Genomic DNA, 18027 nt, shown 5'->3' on the forward strand with positions numbered 1-18027 from the left:
TACAGCCACAGCAAACTCAACTCAAACGTATGTGTGCATTCCTCTTCAAATACACCCCTTGAATCTTGGAGTGGTTTACTCGGAAATGTGCCTCTGTGTGATTTGAACAATCCGTCACACCTTTGTTATTACTAATAGGATGAGAGGATCGAAATGGAATGTGACTCCTCAGTTGCTGTGTGTACTCTTATATAACCAAGTTAATATGGTGGTAATATGGCCTGTTTCCATGGTTAGGTCTTACTTGGAATAATCCATGCGTCGGATTAGTAATCAAGTTGACTACTTGTTTTGAAACATCTCCTCTTTACTCAGGGAGAGTATTTATCGTCTCCTGCCCCAGACCACGCCAGAAAATGTTAGTAAAAACTTCAGTCACTACAGTGTGGATCCCACTACACGTTACCCCAACATTAGCCTTAACTTCCTCAAACCCAGCCAGGTGAGTCTGACAACCAACACATCTTTTTTTTTTTTTCTTGTTTACTAAGAAACCCTATTCAGTGACAAAAAAGATCCAGAAAAAGTTACCTCCACAGTCAACTTCAGGTCCCTGAGATCAACCAGCAAAATATGCTCCTCAAAATTAGTTACCGGTAATTGTTCATTCATTCATTCATTTATTTTCCGAACCGCTTTTATCCTCACTAGGGTCGCGGTGGGTACTGGAGCCTATCCCAGCTGTCTTCGGGCAGTCGGCGGGGGACACCCTAAACTGGTTGCCAGCCAATCGCAGGGCTAGTTAATTGTTCCTCACATAAAGTAATTGATTAGCAAAGTTGCTCCTCAAAGAAAGAAAGTTATCTCAAGCCTTGCGACAGTTCTAAATTACTCCATATTGTTTACTGATTGTATCTCTGACAGTGTTAGTCAAAATGAGCATTGTTTTCAAAAATATATTTTACTCTCTAATCGTTTGCGTAAGATAATGTAACTGAGTACCAGCGTGAGTGTACAAAAGAGACAATAATTCAGATGTGGTTCATTTACAGGTGAGGCACCTCATAGACACAGGGGAACCGAGAGAGATTCGTATTGAAATAGAGAATGTGATCAACTCATCAACACCAAAGTTGACCAGGAATGGTTTGTATTTTCTTTGTTCTCGATACATAAAACACTTTTACCTATCAAAATACGTAATTCACTTTCATAATTCATGAGTAAAGCATTTATTTTATTTTTTTTCTGCTGTTATTATGTAACGTTGGAGTATTTCCACTATAGGCAATTTCCTGCTTGACAAGCATTTACAAGGTAACAAAAAGTCCAGATGCATGGTATTGCTGTTCAGGGATTAGTAGTTTTAACAAGTTTTTGGTTTCCGAATTGTATCATCGGAGATGAAAATTCTTTTGCATTGTACTAACACATTGACTGATTACAGTATATTCAACACGTTACACCACTTGCGTTCTGCATCCTTTCCAACCCTTTTCATTTCCATCGCGTGTCGTATTTATGGCATTGAACATTTGACCCCTCATGGTGCATTACATTTGCTGCTGGACTGGTTTATATTGGTGCTAACGTGGTTGATATTTATGGTTGATAACCCTTAACGAGTATCTGCACAGCCTCAGCCTGAAGGATGCCATAACATGATAGCCCAGCAGAAGATGCATTATATGGTCATCATTATTTGGACAACTTGTAATGGTGGTCGCAGAAAAAATATGAAAATGGTTAATACCCCTGAAGTTGTATACTGTAATGGGTTTCACGATATACAGAAAGTATTTGCTATTTGTTTCATGATGATTATTGTTCTTATTTTTTTTAACCTACTCAAAATCTGAAAAAATATTAAATGGGTTAAAGACAAGCTAGAACAAAACGCATATCTAGAGAAAAAATGCTGTTCAAAATATCTGATGACCATTCACATGTACACTGTTTGTGAGTATATTTTAATGTTGACCTGAATTTGTGAATGATGTCAAAGTAGTAATGTTGATACAGTTACATTAACCATCATTCACTGTTCATAAAATAATAATCTTATTGGAAGCATTGAGCCAACTGGTCATTTAAATGAGCAATGTTAAGCCACACTTTTGTTTGGCTTGTCGGACCTTCTATCGAACCTCATTGATTACCTGTCTAGCGGGATATGTATTGCTATTGGTTTATTGACCAGCCCTACAAGTTCGGACAAGACTATCTACAGCAGGGGTGTCCAAACTTTTTGCCAAGGGGGCCAGATTTTATGTGGTAAAATGTCGGGGGGCCGACCTTGGCTGACATTCTTTACATTGAACAACAATATTGTTCAACAAATTTTAGTAAGCCAGTCTGTTTCACATTTCCATTTTTATTTTAATTTCAACAATCTTAAGAATTTCTTTTGGTTCATTTGAAACAGGTATATCACATGCAACTGCTTATTCACTTGACTTTTTCTTAAACAGAAGTCTCCTGAGTGCAAATTGATTGATTTGAAACATAAAATGTATCACCATGACTTTTCAATAGTCACAAAACCTTTGACTCGAACAACAGGGAAATGAACAAGCAATACACATATCCACAACTGCAAGGATCATTTGAAATATGACATATCAGTCAATATAAACACGGAGTGATGTCTTGTTAACTCGTGAGTGATGCCCTCTAGTGTCTAAATGCTATTACTCATTTAGTGAATGCTATTACTCATTTAGCCACTAGAGGGAAGCAGTACTCTATGAAACATCACTCACCAGTCTACGAGACCTCAGTCAATGCAACACGTGTTCCATTGCGCCCAACCTGCGGGCCAGACGGCACTGATTTTATGACAGGGGCCAAGGGCCGGATGAAATTCGACCGCGGGCCGGATTTGGCCCGCGGGCCGGACTTTGGACATGCCTGATCTACAGTATTTCAGAGAATTGGAATTGAGGGCATTTATTATATTTTGGACAGTAAGGCCTGGCTCAAAATTTCCATGGAGCCCAAAGGTTTTTAATGTGGTAGAAATCAGAACCGTGAAACGCTTTCACGCCTAACTTGTGCAATCCTTCCTTGGAGGACGTTTCTCTTTGTACTTGGGCACAGTCATGCTGGTACATGAAAGGGCGCTTCCCAAACGATTCCATCTAAGTTGCATCAATAGATTTTTTTCAAATTCTTAATGTGGCACTAAACGTGGCACCCTCAGATCTGTATGTGCAGTGTATAAATGTTTTAAATTAAGAGGTGTGTCCAAATACATTTTCCATATAGCGTATGCTCTGTGCTACCCCAAAAAGGGTAATGGTAATGTCATCCATGTTTACTCTAGATTTTACTTGAAGAGGTAATGCAATACTTGAACCCCCTGTCTGTTCAGAATCTGTAGCTCGATCCAGTAAACTTCTCAATTGGTGCCAAAGACAAACGGAAGGATACCGAAATGTTTGTGTCAAAGACCTCACCATGTCATGGAAGAGCGGTCTTGCCTTGTGTGCGCTCATCCACCGTTACAGGCCAGATCTCATGTAAGTATTTAAATTGCGCATAAACTCACAAACAAAGGATCACAACTTGGCTCAGCGTGTTCATTTTTTACAAGTGTCCCGAAAATTTTTACTGTTCAGTTTAGATTGCTTAAATATTAGATTTGTTTGGAATGGCTTGTCGTGTTCATGTTTGTTGCATACGCTGTTTATTGTCTGGTTTGGGTCTTGCCTTTTGGTTTTGCATCATTAATAAGGTAACAGACACAGCTCATACTCCTTGCATGCATGTGCGCAAAAAGCTATAATGTAGTTTAATGGTCTTTTGGGGCAGCATGACAGCTGACAGAAGCTCTTCGTGTTTTCACAGCCGCTTTAAGGTGTGTGTCAGTAATAGGTGTCAATCTGTGAAATAAGTTTGAAACGGACCTGAAAATGAGTAAATCGCTGGATGAGTGCAAAAACAAATTCAAAAGATTAGTACAAAAAAACTACATAAATCACAGTTAATATATAATGAATATGAGAAAATTGATATAAAAAGGAGAAAGAATAATTATATATACAGTATACAAACCAAAAGGTGTATAAATAGATAAGTACAGTACACATATGGGTAAAAGTATTTGATGATATGTAGATTTTCTTTCTTCCTTGTATTGAAAAAAGATCAATTCATATTACTACATAACAAGGGGTAGGCCTAGATATATTTGTTTTTACTTCTTCCTACTCCTTTCAACATATAACTGTGATGTCTACTTTTATTTATTTTTTATTTTTCCTTTGATACATTTTTCTTGCCTTCACTTTTGTCAATCTGTTATTGTGTGTTCAATAAACAAAAACAAAGGTTGGAAATTAAATTACGGGGTCACTGTGTATGGAGTCTAGAGTTCAATGAGCATTCATTAGTTGGCAAGGGCACATAATACTGAGGATTGTTTCTTACACTGTATGTTTAAATCCGATCAACTTTTATCATCTTTGATGTTTTCCCTTTCACCACCCTCAGTGACTTTGACACTCTGGATGAGCGAGATCAGGAAAAGAACAACCAGTTGGGTTTTGATGTGGCCGAGCGGGAATTTGGCATCTCACCCTGCATGACTGGCAAGGAAATGTCTTGTGTGGTGGAGCCTGACAAACTTTCAATGGTCATGTACCTCAGCCAGTTCTATGAGATGTTTAAAGACACAGTGCCACCTGGAGGTGAGGGACTGAGATTCTATTGTTGTGTCAGCATTTTGAACATAATCACCTGTAATCCTCGGTATGTGGCGTGTATATGCGCGTGAGTAAACTTTCCATATTTGTATCCTCTGTGTATTCTGTTTCAGATAATCAAAATCTGAGTCCAGAGGATAAGGCTGCTCTCATGGCAAGCACCAAATCGCCCATCTCCTTCCTTAGCAAACTTGGGCAGAGCATAGCAATTTCAAGGAAACGTAACCCCAAGGTCAGCGTTGGAACCTAAATATCGGAATGTACTGTAAAATTGATGCTGTTGCAGATGGAGTACTAACATGATATTTCCTCAATAGGACAAAAAAGAGAAGGTTGTTGACAGTTTGGGGAAGAGGAGAAAAACCAGCCAGTCTGAAGATGTGAGTTCTCATGACAAATGGGGTGTTTTTGTCTCATTTTGAAACGGCACATAGTCATCATCTTCAATTGGTACAATACCAAAAATAAATGCATTAATCCACATGCAAATCTTGTAAAATTTTGAACCAGAAGGTTCACCTGTGAGATTGAATGTGCATCATGATGGGCTTCAGAGTAACTCCAACATAAGTTAATTTGGGATGAAAGGAACGTTTTGGAGATGCAGGTGTTTTTTTTTTTTTTTTTTAAATCAGGGAAAAAATAACAACGTGTTAATTTATTACCAGGAGGAAGCATCCAAGGCCGCCCTGGAGGACAGACAGGCCACTGTCCCTACTCTGCTGTCAGAAAAGAAGATGGACTCTGCTGCTGTCGGGAACAACAATAAAGTCAAGGTTATGGCTACCCAGCTGCTTGCCAAGTTTGAAGAAAATGCTCCTGCCCAGGGTTCAGGACTGAAAAGACAGGTATTTACGCTAGAGTTTGTGGAATGTTTTTTTTTTTTTTCATTCCGTTGAATATTTTGCTGAAGCAGTGTTTGACAGAGTTTGGACCTTTGGTCTCATGACGGAGGAGATGTAGGCGGTTGTGTCTAAATGAGATGCGCTCAGAACGATGTTGGTCAGGCAGACCGTTGTTCCTGTTTCATGAAGGCGACCTCACTGTGCTGGACTCAAGAGGCTGGTATCCACAGCTCTGAGCTTTAGTCTGGACGAGGGTGTTATGGCTACACTGGGCAGCATTGTTGAAGGAGAAAAGGACAACTCTCAACTCATGCTCTTTTAGAATACATCATATACTTACGTCAAAACCGTTTGACTGTGCCTTTTGTACATGCTTTTGCATGATGGTCGGCAATGTCAGTTTATTGAAATATTCCGTCTTTTATTGTTCTTGTCAAGATGCATGTTGCTGTAATGTTGTGAATGTGCCATTCTTTGAGCATGGTCCTCTCTTGACTTTTGTTGTCTTAGTTTTGAACAACAAAAAAATGATGTTCCATCCATGCATCCATTGGTCACTTCTTTGTGCCTGTTTCTCTCTCCTGTTTATCTCCCATCATGGATTGTTCCATGACGGCTTGCATACCTTTTTACGACATTGCCGTCCACTATTTTTCATCTTTACACAACCTCGAAGGGGGACTCTCTGCCCAATCTGGACTGTATTTTGCACCCATCCCCGCCCAAACCCCTCGAGCCAGTGTGCCTAGCACCTGCGCCAGCTTGGAGAAAGGTAAAAATTGGACCTTCCCATTCCCTGTAGAGACTCCCAGACACTCATCAACTAACGATATTCCCCTGTAGTGTGTCATAACTGCATTAAACTAGATATGAACTTTTGTAAACCACTATGGAGTAACATTGCAAATATCTGGTATTACTCACGGTGCTACTAAACCAATTGATTGTTGCTGGGTGGTGTTAAAAAGAAAGTGTGTGAGAGTCTTTCGCATGTCCTGGTACAGAGACGCACACAACAGCAGGAGCAGCTGAGCATTCGCTACAAAGAAAAGATCAAGTGTCAGACGATGCCCAACAGCGGGGAGCAGGTATGATTAGTAGTGCTTCCCTCGTAGTTCTCCACATCCCCCCAACCCTTTCAAATTCCCCAAAAAGTATCAGTACTTCTTTTTTGGTTGCGCATGATTAGAATGTGTTAAACTGATATAACTTTCCCCTCTTTTCCTCAAATTAAAGAAATGATATGTTTTAGTTCAACACATTTTAATCATGTGCCACTGATAGACATGTTCGATTTAAGTGTCAAGTAAATCCAATGATACGTATTTTCAGTAGAGTTAAACATTTTTGAAAACGGGCCGTCCAAAGACACCCTCCAAATGTCACATTTCTAGAAACTACACAGATGCATTGCTAATTTAAAAATGACTAATTTCTGCATCCATGGATAAGCGTATGTGATACCTACAATTCATTGTTTTTGAACCTTAGTTTTGTGTGTTCAACCCTGCCATTGATTTAAAGCACACAATATATTTTAAGCGCTTCTGTGTGTGCAAAATACTCAGCAAAACTTTCTTGATTTCTATCTCCTCACAGTTCATATTGTTGCTGCTGTGTGTGTGTGTGTGTGTGTGTGTGTGTGTGTGTGTGTGTGTGTGTGTGTGTGTGTGTGTGTGTGTGTGTGTGTGTGTGTGTGTGTGTGTGTGTGTGTGTGTGTGTGTGTGTGTGTGTGTGCGCGTGCGCGTGATGAAGCGGTGTAACTAATCAATAGCACTGGAACCCCACTCTTAAGGCCTTTTAATCAACTGAAATAATTAGTTTGTAATGAGCTCTGATATGCTATAATTCCTCGTTCAATGGTATTAATGAGAAACCAGTCGCTAATTATGTCTTCTTACTAGGGATATTCTGGACTTTTTTTTTCCAGACCGATACCAGTATGAGTACCTACCGATGCCAAGTACCGATACTACTTGTACTTATGATGAATAAAATCTCGATTAACACGATGGCAAATAATGCCAAAGGCCCTCCTGACGCATGTGATGATTCACAGATGTGTAAAATGGCCACACTTCAGCATAAAATACTGTCAAGGAAGACTTTGTCAGATTATTATTATATATTTTTTTAAATACTGATGGCTGGTATTGGCAATCTTCAAGTACCCGGTAACTTGAAATAAGGTTGGTACCAGCCTGATACGATACCTGGTATCAGTCCCTGCCTATCCCAAATATAGACGTCATCATCCTCACCATCTTGATGCTGAATTTGATGTTCCTCATCCCTCAAGGCCAGAAGTGCTGTCGACCAAACAGCCAGTTCAAGCTCTCGGAGCTGCCCAAAGAAAACCATTCTGCTCCTTTCTTCCTCCTCCTCCACTTCTTCGCTCTCTCAACGCACTGAGGTGACACGCGTTTGTCCATTTGTTTCTTGTCTGTCACAAATCCTTGGCCCACCCATGTACTTTACGCCAACTCGACTTTAACTTGTCAATAGCCATTGTTAGTTTAGACATGACCTCTGGTGTGCAAATGACATTTCCTCCGTAATTCTAGAATAGTGCGCTCATGCTGTCTTTCCTGTCGTCATATTACGTGATTTTGTTGCAGCATCAATGTGCTGGGCTTTTTCATTCATAATCAACCACAAACTTGATGTACACTGAAATAACATACACAGCTCCTTTTTATATGACTATTTCTGATTAATGCAAACAAGTGTTCATCCAGCCAAATTATGTTTGCCTTCAAGCATTTGGTCGTCACTTCGGACGAAGAGGCACTTGAATACTACGAGAAGCCTGTGAATTACGGGGTAAAATGACTCCTTGGATATTCACATCATCTTTTTTTCTTTTAATATGAAGTCGAGCCTTTCGTTGCAAGATTGAGATTTACTCAATATTGATGAAGCTACGTTTAGGCCATGGGTGTCGGGTTTTAATGGAGTTTCCTGTGCAGGAGTGGAAGCCTTTGCACATAAAAGATCCAGGACCTCTCCGTGTACCTGGTATACAGGAGAGGGCAGACTGCCTTATCTCCAAATTTAAGGGAAAAAATGTCACGCCTCCAAAGGTGATCAATTTGCATGGCTGTGCTGTGACTATCAAACATGGCTTTCAAACGTAGGATAACAGTTACTCAAATAGGTTAACACTTATAGATTGTAAAACATTTTTGATGCTGATATTTCACTCTTTGCACATTCTAATCGTCTAATTCCCCCCTTTTGAACTTTCTTATCTCTGAAGCCTAAGAAAAAGCCGTCCCGTTTCTTTTTAGAGCGGTGGTATTTGTCCCGTGGCATCACTGAGCATCCAAGCTCGTCTTGCTCCTCTTCTGAATCTAGTAGAAAGGTCAGCTTTTTTTGTATACCCCCAATGAAACAAATGCGTAACAATTACCGGTACATGCATTTTAACACAAGCATATATTTGGAGTGATTATAGAAATTGGGTAGAAAGCCAAAAACCCCCAAAACATATTGAACATGTTTTGGATTTGAAACAGACATTTGGTTAATGTATTCCCCTGCAGAATCCAGCACAGTCTTTGTGTTCGGCTGTCCCAATGCCCTTATATGTGCTTAGTATTCAGGAGAGGGCCGAGCAACTGGCTTCTCAGTTGGATGGTAAATCAACTGGACAGAAGGTGAAACGTCATTATTTACATACATAGCATTGGCATTTTCTGTTGTTGCTGCACATTGACATATTTATGATATATTCAGTCCGTAAGGGGGTATTCCGTTTAGCTCCCGAGTTGATAAAGAAACGTACTGTACCGTTACTGATCGTAAGTTCATGAAACATTCATTGATGTTTTTCAATCGTTTTTGTGTAATCTTTCGTAAGGTCAATATTCTATACTCTTGAGCAAAAAAATGCAGTATGAATTTACTTAGTTAAGACTGAGACGCACAGTATTAACAAAAGAAAATTGTTCCAATTGAGTAGCAGAGCACGCTATACAGGCTAACCGTCTGCAGCATCAACATTCCCAGATTAATCTTAAAATTGACGACTGAAACAAAACTGTTTTCATTCCTTCCTCACATTCTCATGGAGCCTAAGAAAAAACCATCAAGTTTTTTCATGGCACAATGGCACCTGGCCCAGACCCAAAGTGCCTCTGATCCGTCGCTCTCATCTGACACATTCAGACAGGTTGCTGTTTTATGGCTTTGAAAAAGAAATGCAGTGAGCTAATGCTAACACACACCAGACCCTGTTGTTCAGTCAAGAAATTATCTCTCACTTCTTTATTGTGTGTGTGTCTGTGTGTCTGTGTGTGTATATGTATGTATATATATATGTATATATGAGAGAATTGCCCTGGTCTGCTTGTGATATATAATGACTCATTTTAACTTTTTCTAATAACTCATTTTAACTTTTTACAGTTGTGTTTGCTTTGGTCTTTGTGTCTAAAACTATACATTACTGTTGCAGGCATTTGTGTGTGTGTGTGGGGGGGGGGGTGCATGGCTGTGTGTGTGTTTTCACTGAAGAGAAACAAATACATTGCTTTAAAGTTCCATTTTATTCCTTAAAAGAAGAATTCCAGGAGAACCCAACCTCAGAAGTGCCACAGAAAAGAACATTCACACTTTGTGTTGCCAACACAAATGCTGAATACAACTTCAAGTGCTTATTTTTATTTATTTTTTTGCTGCATGCAGCTCTGCGTCTGCATTTGTTGTGCATCTCCATCAGGGTTCAAGCAACTAAAAGCCTCAGTATGCTTGCTGTCCCTGAACAGAGATATCTTAGTGGCAAAACTGGGGGAGTTTCTTTCTGAAGAGAAGAGTTTTAGGAGCGAGCAGGATGAGAGGGATCATAGATCATCCTCTTATCCTTAGCAGATAGAAAAAGGTTCACACACTTTTTAAAGACATTTTACTGACAATCTTACTGAGTGAGCTGTCTCCCGTTGAGGGCTACAGTGTCTTAAGGTCATGCAAACACTTGACTTCAAACTGGGCTTGTGTGAGTACTTTCAGTGTTTGAATGATTTTCTATTTCAGGCAAAGTCCTACGTAAAACCTCTCATCCTGTTTGATTGGCAGTAGATTAGGTTGATGTTGTCAGCTGATCGATGTCAAGTGTCGCGACAGGCAAGCCAATGGTAACATGACTTAGCAGTTACCAGTTGTAGGTAGAATTCTACCAGTAAACATGTTGTGGTTAAAAATCAAATGATCATTCTCATTCCTCTCCCTCTACTTTGATTTGAATTTTACTTTGGTTTGAATATGGTTGTCAGCCCACCTAAACCACTAATCATACCCATACATTTTCCATGATGTTTCCCGAGTTGCACCTTTACCCGCCTGTACCCGTTTCTGTTATGCTTGGTTTTCTTTCCTCCTCATCTGCATCCCCTTTTCATGTTCTATTTTCATTTTCCTGCATTGTTTTTCTTATGTTTCTCCCTGTAATACTTTTCATAGCGCTATGTAAGGATGTACACTGGGGGAGTTAGCTCATTGGCTGAGCACATAGCCAATCAACTTCAATCGCAGGAAGAGCCCAAACAATTACCTGAGAAAAGAGATTTGGTAAGCTTGCTGTCCCCACGATCAATAGCACGTGACTGCATAGATCTATCTACAGTGTGTAGTGGTGCTCAGTGGTTGCTGCGATACGAGCATCCACGAAGCACGTGGATTCAAAAAGAATCAGCGGTGCGTGATAGTGTTGTGTTTATTTATAGCTCCTGTGAATAGTAATGAATAATGACAACTTACTTTACACTTTGTGTCAGCGCGTTTCTGAAGCAGATGGGTATATGATTTCAGGCCTTCATATCATATAAGCCTCCCTCTAGCACTTTAACTTTGCCCCTTACTGATTTGTTACAATTTCTTTCCACAGGGCTCCCTCAGAAAAGAATTCCCTGTCAATATTGGAGGCAGCGATGTTTGTTTTTTCTGTCGGAAACGAGTATATGTGATGGAGAGACTGAGCGCCGAAGGGAAATTCTTCCACCGCAGTTGCTTCAAGTGTGACTACTGTGGCACCACTCTCCGACTGTCCTCCTATGCCTTTGACGTGGAGGACGGTAAGGCTACACCTGATTAGTCTACGTTATACTCTGTCGTTGTATGGGCAAGAGCTTATCTCCGATTACTTGATATGTTATAAAAAACATGAAAATTCAAGAGGTTGTTGACCGCATAGATCATTAAGGCTGCTTTTTACACCCATTAGCATGAGATAAAATGTAGTTTTGAAACTCAATATTTTAGTTTAAGAGGGAAAAGTAATCTCTTCTTTTAAACTGAGATGCTGCATCAGAGCCCCGGCAGAAAATAATTTACCCTGAAACTTGCACATGTGGGTTATTGCTCCAATTGTGTGCTTTCATAAAGGGACAGCCCACTCTTAGACAATTGGATGCATGGCGACATCAGCACCAGCACGTGGTATGACGTCTAAATATTTGCCCGAGAGCAACTATTAACTTTTCTTTCCCAGGGAAGGAGAGGTCAGTGTCAAGTGTGAAACTTTACACCCCTGGCATTCCCTTGATCACTGGCACTCCCCTGCATCTATTGTTTACTCAACGTTACTGTTTGTTTCCCTTGAACATGTAAGGTGCAGTACTAGGTGAAGCATTAACCCAAAGCCCCTTTTGAGCAGGCATTTTTCTGCCTGTAAAAGCAGGCATTTTTCTGTGTGCCCCCCAGTGGTAATATAAAGTTGATTCACTAATCTGAAAAGCTGCAATTTAAATGGTGATTGACTTGTGGAGCGGGGTGGAGGAGCGAGGCAAAGAGGCTAGGGGGTGGACGGGTGAGCAGGCAAGCATAGGTGTAACTAAAGCCTGCCACTGTAGGTGTGCCGCATTTTCAGAGTTTTCTGTCTTACGAGACAAATGGCATCATCTACAGAAGAAAGCTTGTGGGTTAGCCATTCTGACTGGAGTGTATGTTCTTTAAACACACATTTGTTCATTTTTATCCACAGGTAAATTTTACTGCAAGCCGCACTACTGTTATCGTCTGTCTGGATATGCTCAAAGAAAGAGACCTGCACCTTCTCCTTCCCCAGCTCCAACCACATATAGGGTATTTAATTGATTTGAATTGTAGCTAAAAAGTGAAGAGAAGTGCAAACCGTGGAAACATAAGGTGTTGCTTATGGCAAAATATCAACCTTCACAGGAGAACTTGGAGGCCCCTAATCCTGTGACAATGTTGGATGCCCCTGGAAGGGCGATGGTGGTGGCAGGCCCCTCAGCCGATATCCGGCCTTCAGGTACTCGACTTTCCTCTCTTGCTATTGGCGCTGTGCCTTACCACTTGGGCATGGCCACGGGTTGCAGAGTCTCGCTGCGTTCCGTCTGCCGCACACTTTCTTGGACGTGCCACCAGGTGGCGCACAACCCCCTTGACTCTCCCTTCCTATGTATCTACTGCATTTATCTCCTCTGCTGTTTCACCATCAATGCCCTGTTCAACTTCAAGCATGGCCCTCGTACTTCCCTTTAGTTTCCTTCTCACCTTCCTTACCTTTGCAAGTAATTTCTGTGCGATCATGCTGTGCACGTTCTCCCGCGATTGGTTTCATTGAGTCTCTCAGCTTGCCGAGTGTTTGTGTAAACGGTCTGATTCACTGTCTCGGTGAATGATTATGTTCACATCTGTAGTCATTTTTTTTTACTAGCACAGGCAGCTGAAGCACTCTGGCAGCATTCTCTTAAAAGTGAATGGTGCATCTTAAACCACTATATATTCTTGATTGACTTGGAAATTAAAGATACAGTTCTCGTTAGTCAACTCTCAAGGCAGATATTTGAAATATACTGTATGTCAAAATAAATAATTTAATCCCTCCGCCTTGGTGTTAAAGCTCACACTTTTGTCATGCTTGTGTTTTAATGAAGCGCCTCTTTCCAGATTTTTTCTCCTCTTTTTTTGTGAATGTTAACCGTTAGTGGCCTCTGATTGCTCACTTTTATCTCTGCCTCCTCCTGTGTAATGTTTCCATTAGAGCCTGCCCGTTGATGTTTCTCTGTGTAACAGTAACACACTTTTACTCCAGCCTACCAACCTACTAGATTAGTAGACTTACTTCACTGTGACCAAGTGCCTGTACCAGTGCTTTTGTGAGCTTTACCTTTACCCCTCCTTTCAGAGCATCTTAAAACTGCTAGCTGGGCTGTTGTGCTTTACTTAGTGCCTGCAATTGGACTTCCTTTGCTGTGTCATCTACCACTGTATCCACCAACCTCTCTTTTTAATTCCTCAAGGACTAATGTAGTAGTTTGATCTTTAGTGCAGAGTAGAGAACTTAGACTCATCATGAGGACTCAAGTTGGACCTGATTCATTATGTGGCAAGTGTAGAGTTACAAGTTGACTGTAGGTTTAAGTAATGTAACAATATGAAAATATCCACCCTGACTTCTTTTAATAATCTGTAAAGTAATTTAAATCAGTGAAATGTTTGGAGTAGCCCACTAACTAGCTAATTTCTGATTAATGATAACACAACAAATTTTCCATAGTTACTGTAGGTAGATCGCTGACAAGCTGGCATTTCAGGTTTTAACTTTCAGCAGACATAATTTTCAGTGCAAAATAGGTTTGTGATGCTTTAATAACTCTGTCAGGTATGTAGATCATTTTAATTTTTTACTCTCGGACTTGCTCAGGTGAAAGGTTAAACTCAATTGAAACAAACTGAAAAAATAAGAATAATGAACAATCCAATGTTACACATTCTGTCTCTCAGTGCTCATTTCAGCAATTTTATTCCTGCGCAAATTCATTGAGAGATAACTGGCGGATTTTGAAGGTTACATTTCAGTATTATTTACGAGTAAGAAAAATCAAGTTTTAGGATTTGCTTCTCAGGATGGGAAAAAGGCAAAGCACCCACCATGTACCAATGTCGTGCTGTATATAAATATTTGTTGATATTTGTTTTAGAAATAATATCTAATTCAATAAATTCAGTTATAGATTTAAATATCGGTGTCTTGTCACTTTGTTCTGTCTCCATAAATAGGTTTTTGGAGTCATGGTGGCAGTGAATGCTAATAATTCATTAGAAAATTTGGGTGGATTTGTTTTATGTCGATTTGGGCACGCATACGCACACACGCACGCACATGTTCCCACAGTAGATACACCTACGGAGAGGTATTTTGAAATACAAAATTATGTATTGCTTTTGTTACAGCAGCGTTTTTTTTTTTTGTTTTGTTTTTTTTTTTTTTTGTATTCAGCTACCTAACTGCCGTACAGTCAGCCTCCGCATACACATGGTTCGGCTTTTGTAGATTCCACTTCTTTGCAGATTTTTTTTTCTGTATATTTTAAATATTTTTTTCACCCCAATTTCATTTAAACATATATTGAATGTTCAACAGTAATCATTAGAAGAATTATTTGGGTTTAAAAAGAAAAAAATGTGTATGCATCTGTTTGTGTGTACATGTACACTGTATGTATATCCGTGTAAATGTATTTTTTTTTTCATTGTTTTGTTTCGTTACACCCATCCTCCCCCAAATATGCAATTCATTGGACGTCAATTCTACGCAGGTTTTTGCAGGCTGGACCGCCTATTCCCTGTGAATAGCTGGGGTCGCTTGTACTTTCATATCATCACGCCCATCTGAAACACCGATGTTTCACATGGGTTCTCTCTCCAACTTCTTCCAGACGCCAATGGCCTACAGGAGGCAAGCCTCGCAAAGCGCCTTCGTGGAACACCAGAGCGAATTGAGTTGGAGAACTACCGACTGTCCCTGCAAAGGGAGGAGGAGCTGGAAGAGGTGCCAGAGGAGACGCTGGCAGAGCATAATCTCAGCAGCGTCCTGGATAAAGCTACAGACATTGACCTGGGCTCCAGGTAAGAGTTGGAATACAAAATTACACAATTTTTTCCCCAAAACATATTCCAATGTAAATATAGAACCTTATCAAAGGACTGTATGAAGCAAAATGAAATTCAATCACAATATTGTATCGACTATTGTTAAAAATGAGAGGTGATGGATTGATTGCTTTCCAGATCACTTTCAAGTGCTGGATTGTCAGAGGAAAATGCTCAGATAGACACACTTATTAATTTGCAGGTTTGCTTGTAGAATAAATAAATAAATAGATAAATAAAGGATCTTTCTCTCACGTGGAGTAAATGTATATCCCGGTAATACTATTAACACTGACGTGCAATAGCATTGGAAGATGCTCAATGTTGAACCAACTTTGAGACGTAGCGCCTGACTGTTTTGTTTTTGTCACAGTAGCTCCGACTCGGACATGGAAGACGATGACGAACAAGATGAGCAGGATGAGGTGGAAGTTGAGTTTGAGGAGGAGCAGCAACTTCACAGTCCCTCAGACCTCGGAGGCGTCACTTGGAAGGAGGCAGTACTGCTCCACGCCCAACTGAGAGGTGACCACTGCGATGTCGAGGATGAGGCTCTCGCTGAACTAGACGATGAAGATGAAGAGTCAAGTGAAGGTACGGCTGTGATTGGGATTTGCTGTTTCATTTGTCTGTTTTATTTATTTTTTGTCTGTTTGTTGTTTTTGGTCGACTCCTACACCATTCCGAGCTGTTCTCCTTTTGTTTGAAGTCCGTTTCATGTGTGATGTCTCAACATCTCTTGTCCTTAATGTGTCCTACTTTTTCCACTTTTTCCCTTCTGTTAAATTTGTATGATTTTTTTTGGGTGGGCCTCTGCCTCCGCCTGCTGGCAGAGGGGGATTACTGCCCCTGGGACAGGGAGCTCCAATCAGGCCTTTGGCTGGACAAGTACCTCACAGACGAAGATGATATTTGTACTTTTAAAGGTAGCAGCACAACTGATTGTGGATGTATTTACAGTTTGATATGAGTGTGCCAGTTCCGGCTGGTTTGGCCTGCTTATTCAAGGATTGTGCTCTTTTCTTTTGTTTTATGTTGCAGTTTCAAGCAAACAGTATAAGTTTACAATTACTGTCTAAGAAATCATTCTCATTTGTGTGGCTTTTCAATACTAATTCAATAATGCCAGGCCTTCTCCAATGTAGGCGCTGAAATTATAGGCAGCAGTTATATTTACCGGTAGTTTTCTTTTTTTAATCTTAATTTCAATGTTTGCAGTTTGAGTGCGTGCTTGCTGCTGTGCCTTCTTTATTATGATTGCATCTTTAGTCTAACTTCCTCTGTGCCTCTCTCTCCGTCATTTTTCTCCTGTCTTTTCCTGTCCTCCCATTTTCCCTTTTCTCTACTTTTCCCACTTGATTGTCCCACTTGTCCATTTGTCGGTACAAAACTACGACACTGAAACATACGCATGACACCCTCATTCAGCCAAGAACCTACAAATACAACAAATCCTGCAGCCTTTGGATCCTCTTGCGATTCCAGGTGTGTCAGGAACACACGAAGACTCTGAGACAGATGGGGGTGGCCAACTGGCTTCAACCTTCCAGCCCATTGAGCTCACACAGCCCTCCTCTACAGGTAAAACATTCAGAGGAGCCAAGACGGGGAGTGTTTCGCTGGGGCCCAACTCTAGACAAGTCGACCATACTGGAATAAGGATTAAAGTGTGTCTAATTGCATCAGAGGAGGAGGCTCATCCTCCTGACTAACTGGAGTCAGATTTTGTTTACATTTGTGTCACATTGCTTTTTTTCCTGGAATGTCTAATTATGTGCTATCTTTTAATTTTCTTTTTACAGTCATTGTTGTTCCTCCGGGGTGAAAAAGTTCCTCAACCTCATCGCAGTACACTTGTCAATGCTTTTTCTTTCTTTTTTTGGGGGGGGGGGGCTTTATTCGTTTGTGTTCTGTTTTCTCTCCCATGCGTCCTGTTACTTTACTGTAACCCTACACCCGTACTCCATTGAGCTGTATCTTCTGGTTTGAATGTAGCCCCAGCCCACACATCTGCCCGGCACGAAGCAGTGCGAGTCTGGTTGGATTCAATGTCTGGAGGTAGCACAGACTTACGAAGGATCATGCATCCTGTCGAAGACTCATATCTATCACTGTCTTTTGGCTGGCCTTTTGTAGCTTGCACGAATGGCATACACTCACAAAGCATGCTGGAAGGCTGCCGTTCTCAAGAGTTCATCTTTGTTGTGGTCTATTCATGACCTGTTTTTCACCTTATCGGCTCACCCTTTCAAACTCCAGAAATGTCTGTTTTCCTCACTTTTCTGTCCTTTTAATATAATACATTGCTGATATAGGTAGCTAGCGTTGCCTGCAAACTCGGTATTACCTGCCATCATGGGTGATGTGTGAATTATTTGGTTTTACTTAGAGTGACGTAAAATGGTGTTATCACTGATTTAAAATGGTTTTTGAAAGTTGCTTAAATTGGGTGGTTATATGCATGCTCTTGAACAATTTAGCCAGTGTTGTTCAGCTGAGTCTAAATTGCTTACAATGAAGGTTATTTTGGGGTTCCAGTATCCTTTATAAGAAGACTCACCTGCCACGTCATACATCACTGCTTATCCTCTAACTCACGGTTGGGCAACTTAAACAATGGCGAGGGCCAGAATTTTCCA

General features: G+C 40.6%; 1 protein-coding gene across 1 annotated transcript in view; it reads left to right on the forward strand.

The window, feature by feature from the left end:
* Positions 1–18027, forward strand: part of mical3a (microtubule associated monooxygenase, calponin and LIM domain containing 3a) — a 61538-nt gene that overhangs the window by 14548 nt on the left and 28963 nt on the right. The window contains exons 10-33 of the mRNA XM_052061587.1: positions 316–442; positions 993–1086; positions 3314–3461; positions 4435–4631; positions 4760–4878; positions 4964–5026; positions 5315–5494; positions 6168–6263; positions 6496–6579; positions 7791–7904; positions 8252–8314; positions 8461–8574; positions 8751–8855; positions 9037–9150; positions 9567–9665; positions 10952–11059; positions 11376–11562; positions 12471–12571; positions 12668–12761; positions 15175–15364; positions 15762–15982; positions 16222–16314; positions 16817–16969; positions 17384–17446. Of these exons, the coding sequence (XP_051917547.1) occupies positions 316–442; positions 993–1086; positions 3314–3461; positions 4435–4631; positions 4760–4878; positions 4964–5026; positions 5315–5494; positions 6168–6263; positions 6496–6579; positions 7791–7904; positions 8252–8314; positions 8461–8574; positions 8751–8855; positions 9037–9150; positions 9567–9665; positions 10952–11059; positions 11376–11562; positions 12471–12571; positions 12668–12761; positions 15175–15364; positions 15762–15982; positions 16222–16314; positions 16817–16969; positions 17384–17446 (2927 nt within the window). The remainder of the gene's footprint in view (positions 1–315; positions 443–992; positions 1087–3313; positions 3462–4434; positions 4632–4759; positions 4879–4963; positions 5027–5314; positions 5495–6167; positions 6264–6495; positions 6580–7790; positions 7905–8251; positions 8315–8460; positions 8575–8750; positions 8856–9036; positions 9151–9566; positions 9666–10951; positions 11060–11375; positions 11563–12470; positions 12572–12667; positions 12762–15174; positions 15365–15761; positions 15983–16221; positions 16315–16816; positions 16970–17383; positions 17447–18027) is intronic.

Source organism: Hippocampus zosterae, chromosome 3 (genome assembly GCF_025434085.1).
Source record: "Hippocampus zosterae strain Florida chromosome 3, ASM2543408v3, whole genome shotgun sequence".
NCBI lineage: Eukaryota > Metazoa > Chordata > Actinopteri > Syngnathiformes > Syngnathidae > Hippocampus > Hippocampus zosterae.